Source organism: Oncorhynchus gorbuscha, linkage group LG09 (genome assembly GCF_021184085.1).
Source record: "Oncorhynchus gorbuscha isolate QuinsamMale2020 ecotype Even-year linkage group LG09, OgorEven_v1.0, whole genome shotgun sequence".
NCBI lineage: Eukaryota > Metazoa > Chordata > Actinopteri > Salmoniformes > Salmonidae > Oncorhynchus > Oncorhynchus gorbuscha.
In genome coordinates, this window is record NC_060181.1 from 62,098,927 (window position 1) to 62,119,736 (window position 20,810).

Consider the following 20,810-nt stretch of genomic DNA (forward strand, 5'->3'; position numbering starts at 1 on the left):
CAATTGTGCGCAGCCCCATGAGTCTCCCGGTTGCGGCCGGCTGCGACAGAGCCTGGACTCAAACCCAGAATCTCTGGTGGCACAGCTAGCACTGCACTGCATTGCACAGACCACTGCGCCACTCGGGAGGCCTGACTGGATTATAGTTAGTAGGTTATCAGACTTGCAAAAGTGATCGGATGTTAATATCTGTTGTTAAATTGTGTGAACTTTAAAAAAATATATTCATGGGACTAATATTGTGTGTTTCACAGTATATGGACCTGTAGATATCATATTCTGTTGACTACCCATCACCCCAAGTATTTTGGCCCGAGGTATTTCACTGGTTCACTGGTATGTCCAGCTCATAGTCCTCGTGTGTCAGGTGATTACCACGAGACCATGATCTTAATCCTTTCTGACCATACTTATAGAGGGCACATACATGGGAGGCTTTTCTAACGTTCCTGAGACTTACTGGGTCACAGTGTACTTTCTCACAGGCTGTCCCTCGTGAATTACATTTATGACTGTAGCCAAATGTTGAATACACAACTGAGGAGCGTTACAAATGTGATTCCATACCCTTAGGGGAAAATAATTGAGCACGTAATTGCTGTGTGGTGGTGTACAAACTGGTTTGTGAGTGGCCAGAATAGGACAAGAGGTGTTGAAGATGATCAAGGCGTTGTTGCTAGGTTTGGTTTGTTTTGTGACAAGGCCCGATTCTATGGAGGCTCAGTTTCCTCGAGTCTGCAGCACGGTGGAGGGGATCGTCTCAAAGCAGTGCTGCCCTGCTCCCGGCTCTGATCCTGCTAATGTGTGTGGAACTTTATCTGGACGAGGAAACTGCTCCGACATCAGAGTCAGTACCAAACCCTGGGGCGGACCATATAGGTTGAGAAATGTTGATGATCGAGAAAGGTGGCCTATCAAATTCTTCAATCGGACATGCAGGTGCTTTGGTAAGTCAAATTAAAATGAAGTGTTACATTTAAAGGGGCAATGTGCAGTTGCGACATACATTTTTGGAATTGTAAATTAATGATATGTACCCATTGATTATTGAAGAAAATGACTTATAAATGCCTCATAAGCTTAGTTCAACTGTTGTATCCCATCAGACACCAACATATAAGCTTGTTTTACTCCAATATTTGTATAGAAAGTTAATATAAACAAACACTACAAAGCCTAAAAACATGGTTAAACTCTGTCTATGAATTTGAGAGTGGTTACATTTCTCCAGCCCCATCCCTCAGCTTTTTATCGAATCAGGGACGGGGTGTGGGTTTCTTATTGTTTCAACTGCTGATTGCGCCTTTAAATGTTTTCAGCAAATCAGTGTTCACTAGTGAATAATATAGGTTTTTGTTTGGATCACATTAGAACCTAAAACAACAATTGAAAATTGCTAAAGGGCAACTTCACCACTTTTCATCCACATATGAATTATCTTTAGCACCAAACCAGTGTCTACAAATAAAAACGGAATGTTTCTATGATCTGTGGTGAAAGAGATAAGATGAGAAGGTCCTAAAAAATGCTTCTCTGTGACATAGTACGATTAAAAGTAAGAAAAACGGGCATTTTCAAAACATGCAATGAGTTTCTAGCCAGAGGGAGGGCTCCCGAGTGGCACAGCGGTCTAAGGCACTGCATCTCAGTGTTAGAGGTGTCACTTCAGACCCTGGTTCAATTCTAGGCTGCATTACAACCGGCCGTGATTGGGAGTCCCATAGGGTTGTGCACAATTGGCCCAGTGTCGTCCGGGTTAAGGTTTGGCCGGGGTAGTCAATAAGAATGAGTAATTAACTGACATGCCTATTTAAAGAAAGGTTCAATAATACATTTTCTTGCTCCCCATGTCACTATTTTGACAAATGTTGATGAAGTCATTAGGTAGAACCTTTAAAATTGTATTTTATTTTATGCAAAACATTGAAATGCACCATTTTCACATATGTAGTCATTCGTTTGATGCTAGAGATAATGAATATGAGGTTGAAAAGTTGCGGAGTTGCCCTTTAGGTGGGAATTGTGATAATTGAAATTGTGATAATTGAATTGTCCCCATAAGTATATGGAACGGTCCACATTTTTGACTGTTCCCGTATACTTGATTTACCTTATCTATATCCCCTTCATGTGTCTAGGTAACTTTGGTGGCTTCGACTGTGGCCAGTGTAAGTTTGGCTGGGCAGGACCAAACTGTGACATACGTAAAGTACCGGTGGTGAGGAAGAACATCCACTCTCTGACTCCAGCTGAGCTTCAGGAGTTTCTGGATGTGTTGGACCGGGCCAAGAGCACCACCCACCCAGACTATGTCATCGCCACACAGCACTGGCTGGGCCTGCTGGGGCCCAATGGAACCCAGCCCCAGTTTGCCAACATCTCCATCTACGACTTCTTTGTGTGGCAGCATTACTATTCTGTCAGAGACACACTTCTTGGTAAAACACCCATTGATTATTTTATAATTTCATACATTTATAGATTAAATAATAATTTCAATATATTTAATTATACAGCATCGTTGCAGTTCTTGACATAAAACGGTGCCTACTACCATACCCTGTTCAAAGGCATTTAAATATTTTGTCTTGCCCATTCACTCTGAATGGCACACACATACAATCCATGTCTCAATTGTCTCAAGTCATAAAAAACATTTTTTTGTACCTGTCTCCTCCCCTTCATCTACACTGATTGAAGTGGATTTAACAAGCGACATCAATAAGGGATCATAGCTTGTCTACGTCATGGAAAGAGCAGGTGTTCTTAATGTTTTGTACACTCAGTGTACATTAAATGACATTCAACCTTCAAGCTAATCCCTTCTTGGTTGCAACATAAATGAAAGACAAATGTTACAAATGACTCACTTGCTGTGTTACTTATTTACTAGTTATATGTTTATATAATACTCTCCAATCTCCATGTATTGTATAGATAACAGAAGAGAACATTCAGAAGTTGCTCATGAAAAACCTTGTGTTTCCCTGTAGGTCCAGGTCGTCCTTTCAAGGCCATTGACTTCTCCCACAAAGGACCAGCCTTCGTCACCTGGCACAGATACCACCTTCTCAGTCTGGAGAGAGACCTGCAGGTAAGAGTGGGTTTGAATGATGACGAGAAAGACGTGGAAAACTGCTTCAAATATGGATGAGAATGAAAGTGAACCTTTCCTCAATTCTGCAGAGACTGACTGGCAATGAGAACTTTGCTGTTCCATACTGGAACTTTGCCACAGGGCAGACTGAGTGTGACGTCTGTACAGACTCTCTCCTGGGGGGGCGCAACCCAGACAACCCCTCTCTCATCAGTAACCAGTCCAGGTTCTCCAATTGGGGAGTGGTGTGCGACAGGTGCGTTTTTTGGACAGAAACGAGTTAAAAACATTGTGGGCAGGTTACCCGGAAACAGATTAAGGCCTGGATTCAATCAGATCGTGCATTAACCCGTGTTAACCACTGTTGTTTCGGCGGGGTTGGAGGTGTAACTGTGGTATGAGCTGACGTATCGGTGAGCGTCTGCTCTTGTGTGTCACAAACCACTTCATTATTATCCCTCCTGTGTTAGAGGTTCAATCCAGGGCTAGAAAGTGCAGCCATTATCGATATTAGAAATAATGACTCTCAAATATCAAACTATAGATGTGTTACGCTCCGTGTCAATATTAGCATGTAAATCTTGGTGGTGGTGGTGGGGGGTATTAAATTATAACGGTGACAAACGGTGCCCACAAACTGTTAGAGCCTACATAAATCTGTCCCGACAGAGGAGCTTTCTTTTCAGCATCATGGAATGAATCTTTATTACCGCTACATCTGGCTATCAGCGTAGCCTCATCTGGCTATCAGCGTAGCCTCATCTGGCTATCAGCGTAGCCTCATCTGGCTATCAGCGTATCCTCATCTGGCTATCAGCGTAGCCTCATCTGGCTATCAGCGTATCCTCATCTGGCTATCAGCGTAGCCTCATCTGGCTATCAGCGTATCCTCATCTGGCTATCAGCGTAGCCTCATCTGGCTATCAGCGTATCCTCATCTGGCAGCGAAAAGTTCATTCAGCCTCATTTACTGGATTTAAAAAAAACAATGGCTGATATGGCTGACTTGCTTAGATTAATATGGTTTCTAGTGACTCCTTGTGGATTTGTGTAACTCGATAAAAACTGCATTCTCCTTCAATAATTAACCAATGCCGACGTCGGTTTTGACTTTTAAACCATGCACAAACATTATTACATTTATGTTCAGTGCATATTAGCCTACCATTTGAAGTATTTTATTAGGCCTAAACCAAACCAAACAACCTTTGCAATATCAACTGGAATTACATGGGTCTATTACCTCCTGGCAAACATGGTTACAGACCCAACACCATTATAGTATCCCCTCCTCATTGAGACAAGCACATGAACTAATTATAATTCACAAAGTAAACAGAACAAAGAAATGCATCATTCCAAAATTGCCTAAAATAATGAATAACAAACTAATGAGACCTACAGTGCATTCGAAAAGTATTCAGACCCCTTGACTTATTCCACATTTTGTTACATTACAGACTTATTCCAAAATGGATGAAATTGTTTTTCAATTTACACACAATAACCCATCATGACAAAGCAATATTTGTATTTTTGCAAATGCATACGAATAAAAAACTTCAATATCACATTCACATAAGTATTCAGACCCTTTATTCAGTACTTTGTTGAAGCACCTTTGGCAGCAATTACAGCCTTGAGTCTTCTTGGGTATGACGCTACAAGTTTGGCACACCTGTATTTGGGGAGTTTCTCCCATTCTTCTCTGCAGATCCTCTGTCAGGTTGGATTGGGAGCATCGCTGCGCAACAATTTTCAGGTCTCTGCGGAGATGTTCGATTGGGTTCTAGTCCGGGCTCTGACTGGGCCTCTCAAGGACATTCAGACACTTGTCCCGAAGCCACTCCTGCGTTGTCGTGGCTGTATGCTTAGGGTCGTTGTCCTGTTGGAAGTTGAACCTTCACAGCATTCTAAGGTCCTGAATGCTCTGGAGCAGGTTTTCATCAGGGATCTCTCTGCCCTTTGCTCCGTTCATCTTTCCCTCAATCCTGACTAGTCTCCCAGTCCCTGCCACTAAAAAACATCCCCACAGCATGATGCTGCCACCACCATGCTTCACCGTAGGGATGGTGGAAGGTTTTTTTGGTACCCTTCCCCAGATCTGTGCCTCGACACAATCCTGTCTCGGAGCTCTAAGGACAATTCCTTCGATTTCATGGATTGTTTTCTACTCTGACATGCACTTTCAACTGCGAGACCTTATATAGACAGATGTGTCGTTCCAAATCATCTCCAATCAATTGAATTTTCCACAGGGAGACTCCAATCAATGTTTTCCACAGTAGGAACATCTTGAATTTTCAAGGATGCACTCGAATTTTCCACAGGCTCGAATTTTCCACAGGAGACTCTGAATTTTCCACAGGTCAATCAATGTTGTAGGAACATCTCAAGGATGTCTGAATACAAAGTTCTGAATACTTATGTAAATGACGTCTTTTCTATTTGATTTTGAATTTGACAAGATTTCTAAACCTGTTTTCACCTTGTAATTATGGAGTATTGTGTGTAGATTGACGAGGAAATGGTTTTATTGAATACATTTTAGAATAAGTCAGTAATGTAACAAAATGTGGAATAAGGGAAAGGGTCCGAATACTTTCCGAATGCACTGTAAGCAACATAGCAATTGAGATGTATCGAGTATGGCATAAGGGAACGATGTGCAGATAAGAAGCAGATAAGAAGCAGTGGTGTGTATTCATGGATGCCAAGGGAAACCAGGCTTTCCCCCCAAAAAATCTACCAAAGGTAAAAATGTCTTTTGTCTCTCTGTGTTTCATAATTCTCTTTCAAATCACACGAGGCTGAATGTAATCTCACAAGAGAAAGCATACGAGCGAGCGAAACAGCGGCCCTTTGTTTCTCTACGTATTGGCCATCTATCGGAAGCTATGTGGTCCAATTGAATTGTTGCCGCCCGTAGCATTGAAGGCTAGGTAAGCCAGCGAGCTTCTGGCCTCTCGCCAGCTTGGGTTTGGCGTCACTCCTATCGAATCCTATTTAGGGCATACGTCATTGACTTGAATTGTTGCATCTCAAGGTGTTGTTCTCCGTTGGCTAGCTAGCCAGCTAGCTAATATGAGCCCTTTCCTAAATTAGCCATGGATGGGGATAGTGATTGGAATAGTGGTTTTACTTAATTGTCCATACTGGTCAATGATTATAATGTTGATTCTGATCCAACCATTAAGAGGTTAATTCATACATTGTTGTACCCCTGGCCTGAAGGGATGGAAGTTCAATATGGGGCGGCAGGGTAGCCTAGTGGTTAGAGCGTTGGATTAGTAACAGGAAGGTTGCAAGTTCAAACACCTGAGCTGACAAGTTACAAATCTGTCATTCTTCCCCTGAACAGGCAGTTAAACCACTGTTCCTAGGCCGTCATTGAAAATACAAATTTGTTCTTAACTGACTTGCCTAGTTAAATAAAGGTAAAAAAAATGGATGTAGAAGGCTAATGTTCAGTAGTCATAAGTTAAAGTACTCACTTTTACTTGTGTCATTTTCTATGAAGGTATCTTTACTTTAACTCAAGTCTGACAATTGGTTACTTTTTCCACCACTGCTAACGTTGGAAGTTAAGCTAGCGAGCAAGCATTTTAGCCAGGTAGCCTAGGACAACAAAAAATAAAAACATGTACTGTGTGACAGAGTAATAGACCTTTCGTCAACATGAAAGAGAGCAGGATTATTGGCGTTTCTGTTATGCAGGTGAATGAGGACCCAAAAGCGACTTGGCGAAAACAGAGTTTTTAATCCAGTAAGATACTTAACAAAACAAAAGGCATAATACTACTCGTAAAGACGAGAACAGACTGGAGACTTGATCAAGAACTGCAGGTTGCCTCGGGAAGGCACTTGAACCTAGCAGACTCAGACACCTGCTCACCACGCAGCATCTGAGGGAAACACGACACGACAGGGCAAAACATAGACACAGCACGGTGAATATAGACAAGGATCCGACAGGGCAGGTACGGAAAACAAGGAGAGAAATAGGGACTCTAATCAGGGAAAAGGATCGGGAACAGGTGTGGGAAGACTAAATGATTGATTAGGGGAATAGGAACAGCTGGGAGCAGGAACGGAACGATAGAGAGAAGAGAGAGCGAGAGAGTGAGAGAGGGAGGGGAGAGAGAGGGATAGAAAGAGGGAAAGAACCTAATAAGACCAGCAGAGGGAAACGAATAGAAGGGGAAGCACAGGGACAAGACATGATAATTAATGACAAAACATGACAGTACCCCCCACTCACCGAGCGCCTCCTGGCGCACTCGAGGAGGAACCCTGGCGGCAACGGAGGAAATCATCAATAAGCGAACGGTCCAGCACGTCCCGAGACGGAACCCAACTCCTCTCCTCAGGACCGTAACCCTCCCAATCCACTAAGTATTGGTGACCCCGTCCCCGAGAACGCATGTCCATGATCTTACGTACCTTGTAAATAGGTGCGCTCTCGACAAGGACGGGAGGGGGAGGGAAGACGAACGGGGGTGCGAAGAAAAGGCTTGACACAGGAGACATGGAAGACAGGATGGACGCGACGAAGATGTCGCGGAAGAAGCAGTCGCACAGCGACAGGATTGACGACCTGGGAGACACGGAACGGACCAATGAACCGCGGAGTCAACTTACGAGAAGCTGTCGTAAGAGGAAGGTTGCGAGTGGAAAGCCACACTCTCTGGCCGCAACAATACCTTGGACTCTTAATCCTGCGTTTATTGGCGGCTCTCACAGTCTGTGCCCTGTAACGGCAAAGTGCAGACCTCACCCTCCTCCAGGTGCGCTCACAACGTTGGACAAACGCTTGAGCGGAGGGAACGCTGGACTCGGCAAGCTGGGATGAGAACAGAGGAGGCTGGTAACCCAGACTACTCTGAAACGGAGATAACCCGGTAGCAGACGAAGGAAGCGAGTTGTGAGCGTATTCTGCCCAGGGGAGCTGTTCTGCCCAAGACGCAGGGTTTCTGAAAGAAAGGCTGCGTAGTATGCGACCAATCGTCTGATTGGCCCTCTCTGCTTGACCGTTAGACTGGGGATGAAACCCGGAAGAGAGACTGACGGACGCACCAATCAAACGACAGAACTCCCTCCAAAACTGTGACGTGAATTGCGGACCTCTGTCTGAAACGGCGTCTAACGGGAGGCCATGAATTCTGAACACATTCTCGATGATGATTTGTGCCGTCTCCTTAGCGGAAGGAAGTTTAGCGAGGGGAATGAAATGTGCCGCCTTAGAGAACCTATCGACAACCGTAAGAATCACAGTCTTCCCCGCAGACAAAGGCAGACCGGTAATGAAGTCTAGGGCGATGTGAGACCATGGTCGAGAAGGAATGGGGAGCGGTCTGAGACGACCGGCAGGAGGAGAGTTACCCGACTTAGTCTGCGCGCAGTCCGAACATGCAGCCACGAAACGGCGCGTGTCACGCTCCTGAGTCGGCCACCAAAAGCGCTGGCGAATAGACGCAAGAGTGCCTCGAACACCGGGATGACCAGCTAACTTGGCAGAGTGAGCCCACTGAAGAACAGCCAGACGAGTGGAAACAGGAACGAAAAGGAGGTTACTAGGACAAGCGCGCGGCGACGCAGTGTGCGTGAGTGCTTGCTTAACCTGTCTTTCAATTCCCCAGACTGTTAACCCGACAACACGCCCATAAGGAAGAATCCCCTCGGGATCAGTAGAAGCCACAGAAGAACTAAACAGACGGGATAAGGCATCAGGCTTGGTGTTTTTGCTACCCGGACGGTAAGAAATCACAAACTCGAAACGAGCAAAAACAACGCCCAACGAGCTTGACGGGCATTAAGTCGTTTGGCAGAACGGATGTACTCAAGGTTCTTATGGTCTGTCCAAACGACAAAAGGAACGGTCGCCCCCTCCAACCACTGTCGCCATTCGCCTAGGGCTAAGCGGATGGCGAGCAGTTCACGGTTACCCACATCATAGTTGCGCTCAGATGGCGACAGGCGATGAGAAAAATAAGCGCAAGGATGAACCTTATCGTCAGACTGGAAGCGCTGGGAAAGAATGGCTCCCACGCCTACCTCTGAAGCGTCAACCTCGACAATGAATTGTCTAGTGACGTCAGGAGTAACGAGGATAGGAGCGGACGTAAAACGTTCTTTTAGAAGATCAAAAGCTCCCTGGGCGGAACCGGACCACTTAAAACACGTCTTGACAGAAGTAAGAGCTGTGAGAGGGGCAGCAACTTGACCGAAATTACGAATGAAACGCCGATAGAAATTAGCGAAACCTAAAAAGCGCTGCAACTCGACACGTGACCTTGGAACGGGCCAATCACTGACAGCTTGGACCTTAGCGGAATCCATCTGAATGCCTTCAGCGGAAATAACGGAACCGAGAAAAGTAACGGAGGAGACATGAAAAGAGCACTTCTCAGCCTTTACGTAGAGACAATTCTCTAAAAGGCGCTGTAGAACACGTCGAACGTGCTGAACATGAATCTCGAGTGACGGTGAAAAAATCAGGATATCGTCAAGATAGACAAAAACAAAGATGTTCAGCATGTCTCTCAGAACATCATTAACTAATGCCTGAAAAACAGCTGGCGCATTGGCGAGACCAAACGGCAGAACCCGGTACTCAAAATGCCCTAACGGAGTGTTAAACGCCGTTTTCCACTCGTCCCCCTCTCTGATGCGCACGAGATGGTAAGCGTTACGAAGGTCCAACTTAGTAAAGCACCTGGCTCCCTGCAGAATCTCGAAGGCTGATGACATAAGGGGAAGCGGATAACGATTCTTAACCGTTATGTCATTCAGCCCTCGATAATCCACGCAGGGGCGCAGAGTACCGTCCTTCTTCTTAACAAAAAGAACCCCGCCCCGGCCGGAGAGGAAGAAGGCACTATGGTACCGGCGTCAAGAGACACAGATAAATAATCCTCGAGAGCCTTACGTTCGGGAGCCGACAGAGAGTATAGTCTACCCCGAGGAGGAGTGGTCCCCGGAAGGAGATCAATACTACAATCATACGACCGGTGAGGAGGAAGGGAGTTGGCTCGGGACCGACTGAAGACCGTGCGCAGATCATGATATTCCTCCGGCACTCCTGTCAAATCGCCAGGTTCCTCCTGAGAAGTGGGGACAGAAGAAATGGGAGGGATGGCAGACATTAAACACTTCACATGACAAGATACGTTCCAGGATAGGATAGAATTACAAGACCAATTAATAGAAGGATTATGACATACTAGCCAGGGATGACCCAAAACAACAGGTGTAAAAGGTGAACGAAAAATCAAAAAAGAAATAGTCTCACTGTGGTTACCAGATACTGTGAGAGTTAAAGGTAGTGTCTCAAATCTGATACTGGGAAGATGACTACCATCTAAGGCAAACATGGGCGTAGGCTTGTCTAACTGTCTGAAAGGAATGTTATGTTTCCGAACCCATGCTTCGTCCATGAAACAACCCTCAGCCCCAGAGTCAATCAAGGCACTGCATGTAGCACCCGAACCGGTCCAGCGTAGATGGACCGACATAGTAGTACAGGATCTAGATGAAGAGACCTGAGTAGTAGCGCTCACCAGTAGCCCTCCGCTTACTGATGAGCTCTGGCCTCTTACTGGACATGAATTGACAAAATGTCCATCAAATCCGCAATAGAGGCACAGGCGGTTGGTGATCCTCCGTTCCCTCTCCTTGGTCGAGATGCGAATACCTCCCAGCTGCATGGGCTCAGTCTCTGAGCCAGAGGAGGGAGATGGTTGCGATGCGGAGCAGGGAAACACCGTTGACGCGAGCTCTCTTCCACGAGCTTGGTGACGAAGATCTACCCGTCGTTCTATGCGGATGGCGAGAGCAATCAAAGAGTCCACACTGGAAGGAACCTCCCGAGAGAGAATCTCATCTTTGACCACTGTGTGGAGTCCCTCCAGAAAACGAGCGAGCAGCGCCGGCTCGTTCCAGTCACTAGAGGCAGCAAGAGTACGAAACTCTATAGAGTAATCCGTTATGGATCGATCACCTTGGCATAGGGAAGCCAGGGCCCTAGAAGCCTCCCCACCAAAAACTGAACGGTCAAAAACCCGAATCATCTCCTCTTTAAAGTTCTGGTAATTGTTAGAACAATCAGCCCTTGCCTCCCAGATAGCTGTGCCCCACTCTCGGGCCCGGCCAGTAAGGAGTGAAATGACGTAAGCAACCCGAGCTCTCTCGCTAGAGTATGTGTTGGGTTGGAGAGAAACACAATATCACACTGGGTGAGAAAGGAGCGGCACTCCGTGGGCTGCCCGGAGTAGCAAGGTGGGTTATTAACCCTAGGTTCCGGAGGCTCGGCAGGCCAGGAAGTAACAGGTGGCACGAGACGAAGACTCTGGAACTGTCCAGAGAGGTCGGAAACCTGAGCGGCCAGGTTCTCCACGGCATGGCGAGCAGCAGACAATTCCTGCTCGTGTCTGCCGAGCATGGCTCCTTGGATCTTGACGGCAGTGTTACGAGCCTCTGTAGTCGCTGGGTCCATTCCTTGGTCGGATCCTTCTGTTATGCAGGTGAATGAGGACCCAAAAGCGACTTGGCGAAAACAGAGTTTTTAATCCAGTAAGATACTTAACAAAACAAAAGGCATAATACTACTCGTAAAGACGAGAACAGACTGGAGACTTGATCAAGAACTGCAGGTTGTTGCCTCGGGAAGGCACTTGAACCTAGCAGACTCAGACACCTGCTCACCACGCAGCATCTGAGGGAAACACGACACGACAGGGCAAAACATAGACACAGCACGGTGAATATAGACAAGGATCCGACAGGGCAGGTACGGAAAACAAGGAGAGAAATAGGGACTCTAATCAGGGAAAAGGATCGGGAACAGGTGTGGGAAGACTAAATGATTGATTAGGGGAATAGGAACAGCTGGGAGCAGGAACGGAACGATAGAGAGAAGAGAGAGCGAGAGAGTGAGAGAGGGAGGGGGAGAGAGAGGGATAGAAAGAGGGAAAGAACCTAATAAGACCAGCAGAGGGAAACGAATAGAAGGGGAAGCACAGGGACAAGACATGATAATTAATGACAAAACATGACAGTTTCTCTACAAGTAGGGTTAGTCAACATGTTTTTCTACACACACAGAAATCAGAACCATGGACAGCCACATCATATTTAGCATACATTGATTGGACAAAATCGTTTTTGGTATCTTTTAGTTGTCACTGTATTAGACTAAGCAGAGGTGATTTTATGATGTTGAAGTTGAAATGGTGCTGAAATAGTGGAGGCAGTCTTTGCAACTTGCGATATTTGTATTTGTATTTATTAAAGATCCCCATTAGCTGCTGCCAAGGCAAAACTGCTCTTTGTTGGGTCCAGCAACATTAAGGCACTTATATACAGTTTAAAATATTACATGACATAACATTTCATAACACTTTACTCAATACATTTAGGTTTTTCCCTCAGGCCACTACTCCACTATCACATATTTACAATACAACATCCATGTGTACGTGTATAGAGTGTTTGTCTTATCATGTGTATGTGTCTCTGTGCCTGTGTCTCTTCACAATCCCTGGTAACTCTCTGTGGTTCTAAATCAATAGTTGTTTAGTGGTCCGAAAATGTCGGAAACATTAACTTGCTTGACCATGCTGTAGGTCATGTAACTGTCTCTTATCGTACATGCAATATGCATTATGGACAGAGGTTGCTATCCAGTTTTGTGATAAAACAAAGGTGTGGTTGAATGTATTGTCGTTAGGCCCATATATCATGGTGGCAAGGCACATGAATTGACAGGTTCAGTTTTATTGCTTCTTTAATCAGAACAACAGTTTTCAGCTGTGCTAACATATTTGCAAAATGATTTTCTGATGATCAAATAGCCTTTTAAAATGATAAACTTGGATTAGCTAACACAACATGCCGTTGAAACACAGGAGTGATGGTTGCTAAGAATGGGCCTCTGTACGCCTATGTAGATATTCCATTAAAAAACTGTCCGTTTCCAGCTACAATAGTCATTTACAACATTAACAATGTCTACACAGTATTTCTGATCAATTTGAAGTTATTTTATTTATATAATTTTTATTTAAAAAACAAGGACATTTCTAAATGACCCCAAACTTTTGAACGGTATTGTATACAGTTTTATATATTTTTTAGCTGAACATGTTGAGTCACCACTGGTTAGGCTAACACATGTTTATGAGTCTAACTTGAAACTGCGGACTGCATGGTATTTGTCAGATTATAGTCGAGTGTGGCTGTGTTGCATCCAATGGCAGTCTCTGCGATAACGCAACGAGACACTTGTGGATTTGACAGATCTAAAGCAGTTCCACCTTCGACACCGCCAAAACAACGCTATGTCAATCGGATTGAATCTAGCCCAAAACCAATTAAGACGTTTCATTGAAAGTAAAGGACCTGGCTTCATCCATGCCTGGGAAACCATGCCCTGTCTGTACTATACCTGTGTTGTTTATGCTTTCTGGGCCTATGCTGGTTTTGATACTACTGGGTACATGTTGCTTGAATCCCCCCCCCCCCCCCCCAGCCTGGATGAATATAACCGCCTGGTCACTCTCTGTAATGGGACCAGTGAGGGGAGCATTAGGAGAGGTCAGCTGGGTGGCGCGAGGACCGACACGAGTCTGCCCACCATGAATGATGTCAGGAGCTGTTTAAACATCAGACTTTGACAACGCTCCGTTCTACACTAACTCTACCTTCAGCTTCAGGTGACCTAATCTATTGACACTGACCTGGGACATTACGCATAAGGTATTATCCAATAAAGTAACATTGAGTAATCTGTCTCGATTGCATTGTTTCTGACTTCCAACTGTAATTTGTTTTCTACACAGGAATTCTCTTGAAGGCTATGACAAGCCAGATGGCGAGGCAGAGCTTGACTCATCAGTGAACAACCTGCACAACCTGGTCCACTCCTTCCTCAATGGAACCAGTGCTCTGTCTCACTCTGCAGCCAATGACCCCATCTTTCTAGTAATGATCTAGTTTGAACAATTGCTTATGAGTCCATGTATTGCAGTATTGTATTTGACTGTCATGTGGGATAAAGTAAACTATTTTGTAGTTAGCCGTTTTCTGTGCAGAAGATGCTTAAACGTTTGATATCGCCTTATATTAAGTTGTCCCTATTACTATGTAACTACACAGTAATAACTGTAGTAACAACATAGTAGTTACTATGTAGTTACATGATACTAGAGTTATAGCGGTTTAAGTTATTACACAATTAGAAACACAGACTTTGTAATTACACATCCACTTGCTGAAGGATATCCCCCTGATGTTATTAAATATTTTCTTGTTCCACTATGTAACTCGTTTTGCCATTACACGTTTAAAAGTCACCTGTGAATGATCATTTTAATAACTTGAACCAATATATGACCTCGTTACTATACTATACAGTGCCACTACCGTCAAATCCACAGGTAATATCAGCGTTGATATCGTCTTGATGTAATTATGTAAATCGGCTAGGACCTAGTAAAAACAATTGTAACAAGGCACACCCTCTCATTAACTGCTGGTTATTTGAAATACATTTTTTTGTCTGTGTTATTACCTGCTTCTAAGGTTATACCGAATAAAAAGTCATGTAAGAAGGACGTAGTTGAATGGGATACACTTGTAATTATCGTGTAACCAGCCAGGACCAAGCTACTTAATGTGAAGGGAAACCCAGTAGGTAATAATGCCTTTCATTACTCTGTGGTTAGCATGTAACAGCCTCTCATGTCCTAGTCTATTTACATCATTAGATCAAGATGGTATCAACCCCTGAAATTGCACTTGAATTTGATGGCAGTGTAGTTACATCTGACAAGGTCATATTTTGGTTTGACTAATTATTAACATCGTAATTCACAGGGGACTTTCAAATGTGTAGTTGCATAACAGTAGTTACATCGTGGAACAATAACATGTGGAATAATTATGCATGTGGGACAACCTTCAGCAAGTGGATGTGGAATTACATCGTCCTTGTTCCAATTGTGTAATACCTGATACCGCTAAACCCTATTACAATGTAAATGCATAGTAATAACTATGTGGTTACTTTACTGTTACTACAGTTATTTCTGTGCAGTTACATTGTAATAAAGGACAATTTGATGTGGTGTTGGCAACTTAATTTAAAGTGTTACCAAATGTTTTAAAGTTACATAACTCTCTATCTCTTTAAAGGTGCTCCATGCTTTCACTGATGCCATTTTTGATGAGTGGATGAGGAAGTCTGTTCCTCCAAACTCCAGTTTCCCCGATGAGATGGCCCCCATTGGTCACAACAGAGATTACAACATGGTGCCATTCTTCCCTCCTGTGACCAATGAAGAGATTTACGTTGCGTCTGACCAGCTGGGATATTCTTATGCCATTGAACTGGATGGTTAGTGATTTCACAGTCGTCTTTGCAATAAAATGAATCGTCATCAACTTTTTCTTATTTTATTATCAGGTCAAAATGAAATAAGAAAGCTCTCATAAAGGTCTTGTTTGCATTAAATCTCTCTTCTTATGTCCCTCCCTCAGCTATGGACAGTGGATTTGTGTTTGTGCTGGGGTCCACTCTGGGCGGTGTTTTCCTGGGTCTCCTGGTTCTTCTACTTGTCTTGGTCCTCTACTTGCAGCAGCGCAGGAAGCGTGGCTTTGAACCCCTTATCAATGCACAGTTCACCAACAAAAAGTACACAGAGGAAGCCTAAACAGTATGTACTGTACACGTTGGGTTAATATCCTTGTTGCTTCTCATGTTGAAATATATCTCAGTACTAAATTACTCGCGCTCTGTCAAACCAGACATTGTTGATGGGAATTTACAGTACAATGTATTAGTGATTTGCTTCTTCTTTTACCTACACTACCCTGTTCTTGTACTGTTTAAACAATAACAGAGCATACAGTAGGACATTTTGTTTATGTGAAATGATTTAATAATATGATGATGTATCCATTATTACCTAAGATTGAAATTATCCAGTTTTTGTCCCTAACTGAAGAATCCATTATAATAATTATTAAAAAAAAATATTATGCAATTTAAATAACATTTTCAAAAATTGCAAAGCTATTATTATCTTTTTAACAAATATTTATTTGCATGAAAGAGTAACAAAACACAGATGCAACCATTTTAATTGCATTAAAAAACTGTAAGGCATATTTGTTTGTACGGTCTTTATGTTAACTATATCATCAACCTTATTGGCTTGAAACTGTTTTCCAACTCCAAGCAAGATATTATCGTGATCATATTTGTTTTTGTTACAATAGAATGCATTTGATTGTATGAAATGTTGATGAATAAGGTTTCTGAAACATTTGTTTTTTTACATTACTTTTGCTGATCCATGAACATACAGTACAAGACAAAATATAAGAAAAATATGACCATTAAAAGTGCAATAATACAACAAAGAAAATACTCTGCATCCTGCGAGATCATTATTCATAATAAAGAATCTTATTTTAAGGACACACTGACAAAGAGACAAAAATGTTTGTTCTCCATTATTTTGCACATCATCATCATCATTTGCCAAGGTGAACACTAATACTGGTTAATCAAGAGGCAACGAAGCAAGCTCACAATTGATATGCTGCAACAAGGCCAATAAGAGATGATAATAAGAGCTGAAGAATATTAATATAATACTGGCTAACTCCCTTGATATGTATGCTTAGCTTAGCTGGCCTTCATGGTTTACTGAGTTGACCTGCCGGCCATCTGAGAACACCATACTACTTGAGGCTGGTTTTGTTGGCTAGCATTTGAGGGGGGAAATACAGTACGCCCCCTTCAGTAATACCAATCCTTTCCCAGTCTCTGTAGGTACGCTCTACTGCTTATCCTCACTGGAGCATTCAACCCTGTCCAGACACTCTCTACCTTCTAAGATTCTCATTTCACAGGTGGCTGTGGTCGGCTTTGAGCCTGTCTCTGGCACACAGAACCACTCAGGCGCCAGAGATAAATGAAGGGGGCTTTTTTTTGCCTTTGGCATTTTTTTGTCTTCAATGTGCTATGTTTTTACCTACTACAATTTGGCACCTCATCTTGATCCTCATTCGTTCTCTCCTGTTTTTAATAATGAATGAATAACTGGTTTGAATCCATGTTTGAATCAATGTTATGTGAACGGTAATTTCGACAGATCTACTTGTGAATTATAAAGACATTAGTGGTTACAGTTGAATGCAGATGTCGACAGTAGCTCACTTGACATTAGAGATATTTAAGTGTATTAACTTTAACTGCACATGTATCTTCCATAAAACGGATTAATAAATGATCTTGTCAATAAATGTTGGAAATCTTGAAATCTGAGGGCCTCAGTTGAGTTCATAAGAAGTGCTTGCTAGAACTGTTAGAACATGGTGTCTTACTGTATCTACATTTGCCTTCATAATGACAGATGGGAAGTTAGACAGCACATTGCAGGTAGTGAAAACACGAGATGAACATATGCTTATGAAGTTAAGCATGTGCAGTTCAAAACAAGTTGAATTAACATCAAAAACATCTCAATCCTGAGTTATCAGGGAAAGGTTCATATCTGAGGATATAAAAAATATAAGGGGAAAAAATTATGTAAACTTTTAATATCCTCATACCAATAAATGCAGACCGATCGTTTCTAAATGGTTGGACATTCTCTTATTCTCTCCAATTATGGGAAAATCTGACATAGTGGATAACACCATATAACATAACTTAAAGCAATCATTCTGATGAGGTTCTTTGTGGTATGATAACATCTGCACTCAAAACAACAGAATGCAGTAAATGGTAAAAACTTATATTAGACACACTACATGGCCAAAAGTATGTGGACACCTGCTCGTCAAACATCTCAACATCTCCGGGCTTTAATATGGAGTTGGTCCCCCCTTTGCTTCCATTCAGTCACAAGAGCATTAGTGAGGTCGGGCACTGATGGTGGGCGATTAGGCCTGGCTCGCAGTCGGCGTTCCAATGTTTATTTAATTTATTTCACCAATTCATCCCAAAGTAGTTCGATAGGGTTGAGGCCCGGACCCTGTGCAGGACAGTCAAGTTCTTCCACACCGATCTCGACAAACCATTTCTGTAAGAACTTTGCTTTGTGCACAGGGGCATTGACATGCTGAACAGGAAAGGGCCTTCCCCAAACTGTTGCCATAAAGATGGAAGCACAGAATCGCCTAGAATGTCATTGTATGCTGTAGGTTTAATATTTCTCTTCACTGGAACTAAGGGGCCTAGCCGGAACCATGAAAAACTGCCCCAGACCGATATTTATCATCCACCAAACTTTACACTTGGCACTATGCATTTGGGCAGGTAGCATTCTACTGGCATCTGCCAAACCCAGATTCGTTTGTCGAACTGCCAGAATGTGAAGCGTGATTCATAACTCCAGAGAACGCGTTTCCACTGCTCCAGAGTCCAATGAGGGGCGGGCTTTACACTGCTCCAGCCAACGCTTAGTATTGAGCATGGTGATCTTAGTCTTGTGTGTGGCTGCTCGGCCAAGGAAACCCACTTCATGAAGCTAAAGACTAACAGTTCTTGAGCTAATATTGCTTCCAGAGGCAGTCAGCTGTCCCGTTCTGTGTACTTGTGTGGCCTACCACTTCACGGCTGAGCGGTTGTTGCTTCTAGACGTATCCACTTCACAATCACAGAACTTACAGTTGACTGAGGCAGCTCTAGCAGGGCAGAAATTTGACAAACTGAGCTCTTCAGTAAGGCCATTCTACTGCCAATGTTTGTCTATTGAGATTGCATGGCGGTGTGCTCTATTTTATACACCTGTCAGCGACGGATTTGGCTGAAACAGCCACTAATTTGAAGGGATGTCCACATACTTTTGTATATATAGTGTTTGAGTTGTACAATATTTTACTTTACCTGATTAACATTAAACATGTTTCATATGTATCATATGTATGTATTTCTGTCAATGTAGAAAAATATTCAATAATATTTCAAGCAGAAGAACCAAGGACGAAATCAACAATTAATGTGAAAGCCATACTGTATCTATGGTATTTTTCTGTGATTTTGGGGAATTCGGGTTTGTTTTATGAATGAAGAAATGCACTGCTGACCTGTCAACAAGTAAAATACCTGCCAGCTGAGATCACCTTACACCATAGTAGACATGTTCTCGTTCTATCTTCTGATCACCTCTTGGTGCACCCTCTCCACAATCTCACAGTGGTACAACATAATCATCTTCTATAGCATAAAAAAAATAGACCAAAAGTGCAATTACTTTTTCTCATGGAGACCTAATAACATCTGCCTTATGCCAGCAAAAAGTAATTCCTTTGGGCTTCTTGAACAATGTTTGACGGTGGATCATCTGTTTCTATTTTGGAGTGACGGGAGTCATGTGAAGTCCTGCCTAAGGATGGCACCAATGACCAGACACTTTAGGAGGAGGAAGGGGGATCCAGGATGCATGACTGCTGTCTCCAGAGCAGAGAAGACCCCTCTATCTATCTGAGAGGCCAAGGCTGCCTGAATACTGTCTGCTTGACTGTAGCTCCAGTCTGCTTGAGTAGAAAAACACACCGTAGAGAGAGATCCTTCTGTCCACGTTGGGTGAGTTCCCCCAGCATTATCTCCATAGCCTGTGCAGTGCCAGGACTGAGAGGGACAGGCTGGCCAGCAGGGCTGCTGAGGAGGCAGGGTGTGTGGCTGCTGCTGAATCCTCCACCGGGCCGCTCCCGCTCTGGTCCGCTCCCACCACCGGTGCCTCGGTGCTGGCAAAGTCAAACTCAGTGACGCAGGCCTCCGTGCAGCCGCTGCCACTGCCCGAGCCACTGCCCTCATCACCTGGACAACAGCACAGGAACATAGAGGGCACGGTAAGCAGTCAATACATATACAGAGGAAGTAACTGACAGAGAGAGGACTATTGGTATAAAATACACTTTCAACGTTGAAGTGATCACATTAATCTAGAAATAATTGCTGCATTTTTTGAACATGAAAAGGTGAAGTATAAAAACAAAATACAAAAAATCCAATACTTGTGCTGTAGGTATACTGGGAAAAACTGTATAGCTACAGTATTTCTTAACAATGTAATATTTATTTAAAAAAGTGTGTGGAGTTACTTACTTGAGTCTTGAAAGTAGATATCATTGCCATTGTAGGCATTTTTTAACTTGTTTGTCATCACTCTCAGAGCCATGATCTGCTGGCGAATGAACGTGTCAGGCCTGGTGATGTCCACGCCCACCTCCGGGTTATTCACCTGATTGGTCAATCCGTCTTTCATAACCTCTGGGAAATACCTGCCAGGCAGGACAAAAATAATATGACTTCATTTCATATGTACTAAAAAGAGAGTTACCATAGTTACCACTGAAATCCCCTGGAACTATTTTTTTTAAATAGAAGTCATGTCTTAAGCACACTGAGAGAAACCAATTCATTAGGCAATTAGCAGAACATTTCATGTGTAACATTGGAGCAACTCACTGGGGTGAATGAGAGTAATGCCAGAGCGGTTAATGACACTCGACAGCCTCATTAACCCTTAGCCTACAATTTCCGCAGCCCCGCGGAAGTCAAATTTACATAACACAAAATCCCCATCAAAATCCATCTGTTTAAGCTAGAGATATTTTTTCCGCATGGGCTGCGTCTCAATACCCCGAAATCAGCCTTCTGCATCTGTGGGGAAAGGTGGCAGAGTTAGAGCTGTGTTTG

The 20,810-nt window shown here is 43.4% G+C and overlaps 2 protein-coding genes across 3 annotated transcripts in view; one reads left to right on the plus strand and one right to left on the minus strand.

The window, feature by feature from the left end:
• The first annotated feature begins 427 nt into the window (after positions 1-427).
• LOC124043915 (L-dopachrome tautomerase-like) lies at positions 428-16,264 on the plus strand. The gene is given in 9 exon segments (XM_046363066.1): positions 428-947; positions 2,139-2,438; positions 2,994-3,094; positions 3,187-3,353; positions 13,626-13,763; positions 13,765-13,809; positions 13,936-14,077; positions 15,290-15,491; positions 15,635-16,264. Coding segments are annotated over 9 exon segments (1,557 nt in total). The 5' UTR covers positions 428-658; the 3' UTR covers positions 15,808-16,264.
• LOC124043914 (glypican-6-like) overlaps positions 15,576-20,810 on the minus strand; it is a 127,052-nt gene continuing 121,817 nt past the window's right edge. The window contains exons 9-10 of one of the 2 annotated variants that reach the window (XM_046363064.1): positions 20,217-20,392; positions 15,576-19,928 (exon numbers count right to left, since the gene is read on the minus strand). In XM_046363064.1, the coding sequence (XP_046219020.1) occupies positions 19,711-19,928; positions 20,217-20,392 (394 nt within the window). In that variant the 3' untranslated portion in view covers positions 15,576-19,710. The remainder of the gene's footprint in view (positions 19,929-20,216; positions 20,393-20,810) is intronic. The other variant, XM_046363065.1, reaches the window with a different exon arrangement.